The sequence below is a fragment of the Pinus tabuliformis genome, chromosome 4_2 (assembly GCF_031772625.1).
Source record: "Pinus tabuliformis cultivar Carrire ecotype Pingquan chromosome 4_2, CPIR1, whole genome shotgun sequence".
Classification (NCBI taxonomy): domain Eukaryota; kingdom Viridiplantae; phylum Streptophyta; class Pinopsida; order Pinales; family Pinaceae; genus Pinus; species Pinus tabuliformis.
The window spans coordinates 552,991,077-553,002,720 of record NC_142304.1 but is presented as its reverse complement, the minus strand read 5'-3'; the positions used below and the strand labels follow the sequence as shown (position 1 = coordinate 553,002,720).

Below are 11,644 nucleotides of genomic sequence, written 5' to 3'. Positions count from 1 at the left end.
TCGAATTTTCGAGATATATAGACGACTTATTTCTTCTCAATAGTTATGCTCAAACAATGTCACTTGGTGTAGCCATCTCCTTACTTGTCTCCACACGTCATGTCATATAATTAAACTCGCCTGAAGCCAGACTTTGTACCCCATGCTGACCCACCTATCAAAATATGCGATAAGATTTTAATCAAACATAATACATTTTTTTTAATTTATGAATAATATTTTTTAAATTATGGATTTAAAAAAAAATAAACTAACTTTAAAACTTATGATTTATTTTTCAAAAATTGGTAATCAATTAAAAAAAAACCTATTTTTAAAATTTAAATTATAATAAAAATTTATCTAATTTTTTTTTATTCAATTCCTACTAACTCTGTGTAAAAATTTACCATCAAATTATTTTTACCCAAATTGGGTACATTCTCTCCATTATCAAGACTGATTAGCGAAACTTAAGGCACAAACCTAGTCGCTAGTACAATATGCAATAGTGACATGACAACTAAAAATGAAATTCCATGTATAGTCTCTAACCTAAAGTCTAGGTACTAAATTTATCGCATCTCATTGGCCAGACAACAAGATTACAAGACATATTTGATTGTGCATCGGGTTCCTATACTCGAGGGATCCCATGAGTACTATTCTTAACGTTTGTAGTGCACTAAGGTAACATGATCCTCACTTTTGTCAGTGGGGCTCCTCCAAGAAAGTATCACGATGTAAACACAACATCCAACTCATTTGAAAATGGGGTATGTTTTATTGGTAGCTTCATCATCCATATATATATGTTTTATGGGGTATGTTTTATTGGTAGCTTCATCATCCATAAATATGTTTTATGAGTAAGCTTATCTAGTCATTATTAAGATAATTTATTGCTAATTATATTATGTGATATCTGTAAAAGATGGAAATTAATGAGCAAATTTTATAACATTTAAAAAAAAAAAATTGTTTTATAGAATTTAAAAAAAAATGGTTAAAGATTATAAAAAACCAATAGGAATATTATTTTTATCTATAAATAAAAATGATTAAAAAAAATGTTTTTATTTTCTCCATTTAAATTTAATACTTCCATATAATATATTTAAATTTATAATTAGCATATTTTTATAATGGTTTCCAATTTCATCTTCATAACTTTAAAAAAGTGTAAGTGTAATGTTAAAATCATAACTGAAAAAGTACAAAGCACAGTGGAGAGAAGAGAAGAATCATAATATTTGGAGTTAGTGTTTATCTTTTTCATTGTTAGTTTATGATATATTAGAATTGATTATTATTTATTGTAAATTAAATTATTATTATTTTAAATAAATTAGAAATATAAAAATAAATTAAAAATTTAAACTTTGTTATATTTATATAATTCAAAAATTTTATTTTATGAAGAAATATCAATATTATATGATTTAAATTTTTTCTTAAATTAAGTTGTGAAAAATTATTCAAATGTGTTATATCAAAATTATTGAAATTGTTAATTCTTTTATTATGAGTAATATATATATATATATATATATATATATATTTTTACTTGTCCTGATATTTTGGTTCTATTTTTATTTCTCTAACCTTAAAATACAATGGAGTGTTCATAATTTATGTTTTAGTTTTTCATTAAAATTAATAACATAATAACTTAAATATTTTGAAATGTAGAAATAAATTCAACATGTTAATTGGGATTATGTTGTGTGATTGAGTGGGATAATTGTTATCTTATTGAGTGAGATTTAAATGCCCACTAATAATATTTTAAATTTTAATATCTTAAAAAATAATATTGTAATAGCTTCGAGTCTAAACTAACTTAAGTAAATATAATTGTGAACAAACTTAAGTAACTTAAGTAAATATAATTGTGAACAAACTTAAGTAAATATAATTGTGAATTAGACCGTACCAACAACCTTACTCTTCTCATACTTACACTTAATTGGAAAGATAAATTCAATTTCTTAAATAACTTTATATATACAAAATTAAACCAATCAAACAACTCGATTTTACAAATCGGATTTCAAATAAAATTAATAAAAAAAATGTTAAAAGAGACGTTCAAATAACGCTTTAGAATGTATACACCACTTCCCATCATTACCTTTGTGTGACATCCTTCAATGATAGTGGCAGTCGTTACACCGTTGACAACCTTGCTGGGCGTGCTGGAAGTAAAGACAATCTGGATTATATACGATCTTGTACAAAGTATGTTCAAAAATTTATGTTTATACAAAGTGATTTCCGCCGTAGAAAGGAATTTGTCGTCGACCGTGTCTGTTTGAAATTCAAATCGTTCTTATAGACTTGAATACTTCCAATTTTTTAAAGAGAAACGCGGGTGGGAATTAGGATAGTAGATTTATAATGGTGGTCACGCCAGTTCCTGCTGCAGCAAGCAAGCACAAAATGATGGCATTTATTGGTTTCCAGCTGCCTTTAGCATCATCCCCTACTGAAACTTCCATGAATGTTCGAAATAGTTTGAAAATTCACGAGATTTGTGTTCACTATAGGCAGTATGTAAGGGATTTCAGATTGGACTTTGTCCAGAAAACAGTATTGGGTCATGGAGTGGAGTTGTTGGAGAATTTTGGGTGTTGAAGGAGTCTAGAGGTATTCATAGAATTGTGGGCGTTAATTTTGGAGGATAGAGTGTTTTACAGAATTGTGGGTGTTAATGGAGGATAGAAATTTTCAGAGAATCGTGGCTGTTCATCTGTATTGACTATTTCGAAAGAAGAATGAAGATGGAATAGCAGTGGAATTTCTCCAAGATATTTTTTATTGATGTTCGTGTGTATGTTTCCCAGTGCAGAGTCGACTGAACGTTTGCTGTTATTGAGTGCGATTCAAGCCTAGTTGCCTACTTGCATACTTTTCAAAGACTTGTACTCTGTTTTGATAATATGAGCAGCTATTTCAAAAGCAAGGACTGCTTTATTTGGATATTTGAGCAGTGGTCACTCTCCCAAACTGGGTATATTATACATAGCCAAGACAAGAAAGAGGAGTAGATCAGGAACGAGAAATAGGTCTCTGGCTAGGTTTCTGGCAACATAGCCAGCATTTGTAAAGGAGAGAGTGGGGAACACACACAGCTTGTGACCAATCTTTTCAGCACATAGATGAGTTTATTAGCAAGTTCCCAGTCATGGAGCATGGGAATTTGCATCTACTATGGTTGATTGTGGCAACTGTGTGCATATTTCTCCAGATTGGAGCGAGTGCGATCGAGAATCCAGAAGGTATGGATCTTTTAATATTGCATGATCCATGCATTGAAGCACTCATATAGCAGTTCTAGTTGATATCTATGAGTGCCAATAAGAGTTGAATGATCCTAACAGATACTTGTAAAATCGTTTTAGTTCCCATAGACCATACCACCTAAGATCAAAACTAGACCCGAAAGATTCCAGGAGCCAACACAACTAACTGATTTAGGAACCGCAAACTCTTAAAACTAAGATCCATGGCCTATATAGAAGTTCTCAATTTAGCTTCCTTGGTTTTGTTTGAAATAGTTGAAACTGCAATCATTTGACAAGCTGCGAGTTCCCAACTGCAGTGCATAGAGTTCCTCTTTTCCCATTGGATGTGGAACTCCATATTGAGTGGATAACATATTCAAGATTGAAGGTTGGCAGGGGAGGCTGCATCCTGGTATCTTTTTATGTGTTCTGCCGACGATGCTGCTATAGTTAATTTTGAGAACACCATGAGACGAGGTTTCCCATCAAAGTGCTCAACTGATTAAGTTTAAATACTATAACTGGCTGCTTTCCTTGTTCCCAAACATCCAAATCAAGTGGTGCCTTCTGCTGAGACTATCGTGTGCACTCTTCTATTCAATGTTTTATTAAATTTCTTTCTATTCAAATCTCCATCATAGAATGCATCTTTAATTTATGACATAACGTAAGTCCCTCCCTTTTATCCTTCGTTACCTGCTTCCTCAGGTTCTAAATCCTTTGGTGCACTCTGACTATATTATATGTCTGCAGTTCTATTTACTAATACTAACCATCTGCTTTCTAAAAATGCCAGTAGACTCTAAAACATAATAGCCATTGTTATGTTGCCTGTTTCTACTTGATCTGTGCCAATAAATGGGTGCATAGATAATCCCTGATCTTTTCAGTTTCACAATGATTTCTTTTAGGGATAACTTGGACCAGAAATCACAGGCATCTTTAACTGCGAAGAAGATACTGAAGACATCAGAGCTGTTTTAGTTGAAGTAGCGCTATTTAACTACAGAAATGTGCTGTTATTGCCTTGTGTGCCTAGCCAAACCTGATTAACCTAATTTTGGGAAATGAGGCTAAGCATTTTGGGAATCATTCTAGATAAAAGCCCATTATAAATAGCATTGAAGAGAGCATCAACAACAGGCCATAATAATTCTCCTCGTTGAGTTTTGCAGGTTTTGTAAGCTTATCGTGTGGAGCAAGTGCAAATTATACAGATGCTTTTAATATTCCATGGGTTCCAGATGATCCATATGTAACTACTGGTAACAAATCAACTGTAACGTTCCGCGATGGGAACTCTACAATTAAAACTACTTTGCGCTTTTTCCCTGGTTCAGAAAATCAGAATTGTTACAACATAGCTCTCCAGAAAAACAGTCCTATTCTGGTCCGAAGCACATTCATTTACAAGAATTATGATGGCTTTAACAAGCCTCCAGTTTTCCAAGTCAGTTTAGGGATCACAGCGATTGCCAAAGTGAACCTTTCAATCTCTGATCCATGGGTGGAAGAGTTTATATCTGCAGAAATTCAAGACAAATTATCATTCTGCTTACTTTCTATTCCAGGGGGCAGAACACCCTTAATTTCTTCCTTGGAAGTCCGCTCACTTCCTGCAAGTGCTTATAGCAGTGGAACGGGAGTTAATTCCGACAAACTGCTCCGAAAGAGGATCAGAATCAATTGTGGCTACACTGCCAAGATATTACGGTGAGAAAGCTTTACTGCTTTTGTAGGACTAGAATATTCTTTTCCTATAACCTTCTGTGTCCAAGAGTTGAGCTAGGCCTGGGGCTAGGATTTTTCTTGTCAGGTGCTCTTTCAGAATTAGCTGTTATGTAGGATTTTCTCCACCAAATGAATGAGAGACATTCCTTCTCTTCATTTTAATTTTCCTACACAGCTACAAGGAAGGAGCACACGACGACTGTTGCTCAGTCTCTTCATTATTACTTCTGTTTCTGTGTTTTCAAGTTATTACAATCTGCTATTATTTTTGGGATTTTACCCTATTTTAGGTTTAATAGGTTAAAAGCTCTGACGTTTTTGGCACTTCTTTCACCCCTCTTTGACAATGAGGGGAAGAGAGTTGTGGTCCGAAGTCATATAATCATGTTGAGATCATTTCTTCAAAAGGAGGATACTAGATGGCAAGTTCTGAACAGTTTGCTAGAATGTGGTGTGGCCCTTATAGGGATTTTTATATGTGGCTGTCAATGGAGTAAAATATTTATAAATTTGCTCTTGAATCAGGTATCCTGTTGATTCTTATGATCGCATTTGGGATGTTGATCGAAACTTTTCACCAAGCCACCTCACTGTGGGGTTTGATATACCAGTGAAGATAAATAGTTCTGGAGTTCCAGAGAGCCCTCCTGATGTCGTGCTTCAATCAGCAAGGATATTGGTCCGAACAGATACCTTATCTTACAACTTCCAACTTGACGAGGAGGCAAATTACCTTGTAATTGCCTATTTTGCCAGGATTTTACCTGTGCAATCTTCTTTTCATGTATTGGTTAACGGAGATATTTTAGCAACCAATTACACTCTCCAAAGCAGTGAGACAGGCGCAGTTTCTTCCATTTCAAACAATATCTCTGTGATTAATATCACAATCCACAATGTCAGCTTTCATCCACAAATCAATGCTCTAGAAGTATACCAGATAGCTGACATCCCTCTAGGAAGTTCACAGAGTCAAGGTAGAGATTTTCAACTTAGCATGTTTCTCACCTCTGATTCTAGATATTGAGGCATGTTAACAGGATTTGCATTTTTTGCCTAATGAATTATGTCATTTCTGCATCCAATTTATTAACTGGTTTCTGTGTACTGTGTGATCACAATGCAGTGTCTGCTCTCCAGGCTATTCAAAGAGTTTATCGTTTAAACTTAGGCTGGGAAAATGATCCATGTTCTCCAGTTCCATGGAAGGGTCTTCAATGTGATGAAGCAAACGACGTTGTCTCTTTGTAAGTAGTAGAATGGCCATGGTGAATGACCTCAGAATCTTGAAAACCTCGAGAATATGTTGTGCACTAGTTATAATTGAAAAGAAGTAAATAGTCAGAACCAATAATTATCTTAAAAAACTTAAGAAATTCAAGAATAAGATGTAAAATGTTTAATTTAAAATTACTAAGCCTTAACGAACAACTATTCACTCTACAGGGACCTCTCAAACATGAATCTGCAGGGACCAATATCTGTTGCATTCGGGGACCTTCTAGATCTTCAAAATCTGTGCGTGAAACTCAACTCTTGACTAAATGACAAATATAGTACTATTTTTATTTTGTACTGCTTGTAACTAGACATCCGCAGACTTACTTGATTTCAAGAAGTTATTTGGTCTTATTGAAGCCTTTTTACTGCAGGGATTTGCATAATAACTCACTGACTGGACAAATTGAGAACTTTAATGCTCTCTCTCTACTTCAAACACTGTAAGCATTATTTTTTTGATGGGATGCTGATGGCATATACATGTTCTGATCAACCTTTCATATGGAATGTATTAAATGGTGTTACATTGTGCAGGAATCTGAGCTTCAACAAACTAAATGCACGCATACCTGACCTAAGTTCCTTAACTAGCTTGCAGAAACTGTGAGTCCCATTTACCATGTTCTTTTTATCCATGTTATATATGTTCTTGTACCATATGTGCATCCATGTCAAGATGTGATTAGGTGTGGGTCTTAAGTTTCATTATTGAAATGAACTCACTCAAAATGAAAATATACCGAGTCTCGAGAAACTGGTTGCATCCTTTAAGTTAGTAATCTCGATAACAAAACTGGACTTAGACAGAGTGTTCGTTGGATGTGAGTTTTTCTCCCAGTACATTATGCAACTTGATTGCTTCAAATCTTGGGATTTTGCAAACTTAGAGATGACTATTTCGGTTCATGACTAAATAAACTGTTTCCTAACATTTGGTCAACTAGACATTGAGATCATTTTTGTGCAGTCAGCTTCTTTCACTTTTAGTCTCCTTAATATGGTGCTAGAGCTTAGTTGCTTGTGCCTGGAGATCCTCATCAAGAGGACTGGTATAACCTGCACCAGCTCCTCCTTATTTATCCTTTTTTCTTCTTCAAAGTGAGTCTGCTTCTCTCACTGTTTTGGTGCATATAAGCAACAAGTAATTTTTCTTAATTTAAAGAGACTCATATTACTAGAAGCACATACTTACAAAGGATGCCTGTTCAGTAGGATGGCAAGGGAGATTCTAGTAATAGGAAAAGTATCATTTTATCTATGTTGCAGGAAACACTAGGCCAAAGCCTGTTTCTGGGCAGAAATGGTACGGAAACACGTTTGGTACAGGCTGGAAACACGTTTCAGGCCGTACTGCTACATTTGGCCTAGTAAGGCTTGAAACGCGTTTCCAGGTCGTACAACCACGTTTCAGCGTTTAAGTGGTTTTTTTTTTTTTATTATTATTATTATTTTATTTGGCAAATAAAATATCTTTTGGATGCTTCTAGATGGCTCTCACAAGTTATAAAAAGATTCTCGCCTCATTCCCTCATCACACGAATTGAGCAAGTCGTTTCACTTGGAGACGTACGATTCTAGTAAGGAGAAAAGAGGAAGAGAGCAGTGGTTTCAGTGAGGGCATTTTCAACTATGAGCAAAGGAGATTTCAGCAGCAAGAGAAAGAGATTTCACAAGCAGATTTGGAGTGGGAAGTTTTCGGCTACGACATTCTTGGTTTTTGGCTCAACTACAACCATATTTGTCTTGCATTTTGTGGCATTTTGGGGTAGCTTCAGCTACAAAAAATTAATTTAGGTAAGAAACATTCATTTTCTTAGTCTATTTCTTCTATTTTTCGAGGGTTTATGCTTCCAAAAATGTGAAAAATGTTTTTTCTTTACAAATTTGTTTTTTAATTGTTTTTTGCACTGATGGCTTCCAACCAAGGTGCAAGTTCAACCCCAAGTCCAACCCAAGGGCTGAATATTATCCTCTTTGGAGGCATGTTCAGAAGCTTCAAAGATGTGGAGGTGGTGGCTCATGGGAATGGCGATGTAATCTTTGTAGTAATTCGTACAAGGGCTCCTACCCAAGAGTGAAGGCACATCTTTTGCATGGAGAAGGATATGAGATTGCAGGTTGTATAAAAACAACAGACCCATTGGTGAGGAGGGCATATCAAAGATAGCAAGATGAGACAGATGGAATTAAAAGAAGGTATGAAGAGATTACTCAAGCTACTCCTCAAGCTCCACCAAACATTGAGCCAAGGATTGTGGTTGAAGCAAGAAAGACGAGAGCCACTCAACAACAAGAACAACGACCATCCAAAAATACCAGAGGGGCATCCGCTTTAGTTCAAGATAGCAGAATTGCTAAATTGGTGAATATGCAAGCGAGAGAAGAAGCTTATTCCAGAGTGGTTAGGTACATCTATGCATGTGGTATCTCATTCAACGTTGTTCGCTCTCCTTAATGGCAAGATATGATAAGGGCAATTAACAAAACTCCCGTAGGGTACAAGGGGCCCAACTATGAGAAAGTCAAAACACAGCTTCTCAAAAATGAGAAGGAGCTTGTGGAGGATATCTTATCACCAATTCGTTCTTCCTAGAGTAGCTTTGGGGTTACCATAGTCTTAGATGGATGGACAGATACAAGGCACAGGCCATTGATAAATATCATTGCCACTTCACCAAAAGGAGCAATGTTTTTAAAGGCGAAAGACTACTCAAGAGAGGTAAAAGATGCACAGTTCGTTGTTGATGTTATTATAAAATCTATCGAACAAATAGGACGTAACAGGGTGGTGTAAGTTATCATGGATAATGCACTAGTTTGCAAAGTTGTAGGTTTAATTATTGAGGGAAGAAATGACCACATCTTTTGGACACCATGCATTGTCCATAATCTGAATCTAATCTTAGAGGAGATCGACAATAAAGTTCCATGGATAAAGGAAATCACAGGGGAAGCAAGGGAGATTGTTAAATTCATCACCAACCACCACCAATATCAAGCAATATTTCGAGAGTACTCCAAAGAGGAGTTGTTAAAAGTTGTTGAGAGAAGATATGCCTCAAACTTCCTAATGTTGCGGCGCCTTGTTGAGGTTAAGCAACCATTAGTTTCTATGGTGGTGAGTCAACTCTGGGTTGAGTGGAGACGGGTAGTTTCAGAGCGAGGATATATGGCGTGTAGATTATGCCTTGATGAGGAATGGTGGAGCAAGATAGATTTCTTCCTAAAGTTCACAACCCTTGCATTTGAGCTTCATTGGAATACTGACACTGACCAACCTTTCTTAGGAGAGGTATATGATAACATGGATACCATGGTTGAGAAAACTATGGAAATCATTTCACAGGAGTTTCCACAACTTTTATTTGTTGATAATCATTTTGCTGATTTAGTTAAGAAAATCATTGTTGATAGGTGGAACAATTTCAACACTCCATTGCACACTTTAGCACATGCCTTGAACCCCAAATTTTATGATGAGGAGCTTATTGCTCAAAGCAATGGGAAGAGGAAGGCACCCAATAAGGATAGAGAGGTGGCTATTGGGGTGAAAAAATCCCTTATGAGAATGTTTCCAGCTCATCTACATAGGGAGGTGAATGAAGAATTTGCCAGTTTGGCTGCAGGATTAGATGATTATTCAGATATAACAGCTTTGGAGGAGAGAAGCACCATGAATCCAATTAGGTGGTGGATTTATCATGGAGCAAATGGTGTACATTTGCAAAACCTTCCCATTCGTGTTCTTTAACAAGTGGCAAGCTCTTCATCAACAGAAAGTAATTGGGCACCTACGGTTTTATTCATTTAGTGGAGTGCAACAGGTTGGGTTCACAGAAGGCAGAGGATCTTGTTTATATGCACTCCAACCTTTGCCTTGCATCTCGTAAGGGTCCAGAATATAGCAGTGGTCCTTCTAAAGAATGGGATGTGGATCCAGAATTCCTAATTTGGAGCTCTCTCTCGCTGCCCTGAATATTGAGGACCAGAAGACTAGAAGTGGAATTGGCCAATCATCTTCTTCAATTCCACCTTCCACTATTAAGCATGATTCTGCTTCTATTTTTGATGAGGATTATGATGATTGTTGAAATATGTAACTAGGTTCGGTCTTCATAATGACACATGTAATCATAATTTTATGTAATTGATGTAAAGAAGAAAAATAAAATTATTTTGTAATGCTTGAGTCATGGGTTTCATGCTCAAGGAATTTTATAGATGAAGCTACCATTGTGAGCTATTAGGTTTGGTCATCAAGTCTAGTGAGTCAATATTGAAGGCCCATTTGGGCATGTTACATATTGTAAAAAGAGAATTTGTTTGAGTCATCCAAGACCTTGTCACAAGTACTGCTTCAAGTCGGCCCTCAAAAGGAGATGGAGATCATGTCAACCTACTCACTTGCACAAGTCGACCTATTTCTTGGACAGATCACTATATATAATGAGAACTCGGCCTCACTTGAGACACCACTCAATCAAGCATCTGAAATACAACAAGAAGTGCGAGAAAAGGAGTAATAGGAGCCTCCCATCCAACGAAGAAAGAAGAAGAACCGAAGTATTTTTGGCACTGTTTTTGGGTTATTCTCCTCACATGTGTGACAGAAATTAGGGTTTCTATAGTAGGGTTACACCAACGATTGAAGAAGTCTAGAAGAAGGTCACTAAACCAACATTCTTGCTAGCTGAGGTCATAAGGAGAATCCCTCAAGTCAAGCAAAGAAGGAAAATACCATCAAGCTCCATCAATCAGCCCACACGTGTGAAATTGTAGAAGTTTCAGGCAAGATGAGAATTGCAGGACTGTGGAAGAGGGTTGAAATTAGTAGTGCTAGAAGTCAATTTGACCAGTGTTGACTTGGGTAAGAAGGAGAAGCAGTGAAAAAGGGTCTTGTGACTTGGTCTTGGAGAAGTTGATAAGTCAAGGGTCTTGGTCTTGGAATTCGTCACTTGAAGTTTCTATTAGAAAAAGAATTCGGTTGGGTTTTCCTCTCAAGTTGGAAAGGTTTTGGCCTTGCCTAATCGCCTACATTTTGTGTCCCTTGTCTCATGCTTATTTATGATTTGGTAGCTGTATGGTGATAGAAAACATTAACATAATCAAGAGAAAGAAAGAAGCTAAAGTAAAAGTTGCATCACAAGTAGTTATCATTCAAGAGAAATCACCTCATCCCTATGCCCTAGATTTCTCAACATGGTATCGGAGCTAAGGTGACAAGTCAAGGAAGGGAAGCTCAATAAGTGACTCTTAAGCACTCAAAGACCGAAGTTCTAAGAGCATCAGCGAATCAAGAAGATCCTCTCTTCTCCAAGAAGGCAAGGGCTACATCATCATCTAGAAGGAAGTGTCAAAACCCTAGA

The 11,644-nt window shown here is 36.2% G+C and overlaps 1 protein-coding gene across 1 annotated transcript in view; it reads left to right on the top strand.

The window, feature by feature from the left end:
• The first annotated feature begins 2,218 nt into the window (after window positions 1–2,218).
• LOC149170465 (Leucine-rich repeat protein kinase family protein) overlaps window positions 2,219–11,644 on the top strand; it is a 66,071-nt gene continuing 56,645 nt past the window's right edge. Inside the window, exons 1-7 of the mRNA XM_089429023.1 lie at window positions 2,219–3,260; window positions 4,442–4,979; window positions 5,523–5,974; window positions 6,124–6,244; window positions 6,444–6,515; window positions 6,650–6,718; window positions 6,813–6,881. Of these exons, the coding sequence (XP_089285149.1) occupies window positions 3,167–3,260; window positions 4,442–4,979; window positions 5,523–5,974; window positions 6,124–6,244; window positions 6,444–6,515; window positions 6,650–6,718; window positions 6,813–6,881 (1,415 nt within the window). The 5' untranslated portion in view covers window positions 2,219–3,166. The remainder of the gene's footprint in view (window positions 3,261–4,441; window positions 4,980–5,522; window positions 5,975–6,123; window positions 6,245–6,443; window positions 6,516–6,649; window positions 6,719–6,812; window positions 6,882–11,644) is intronic.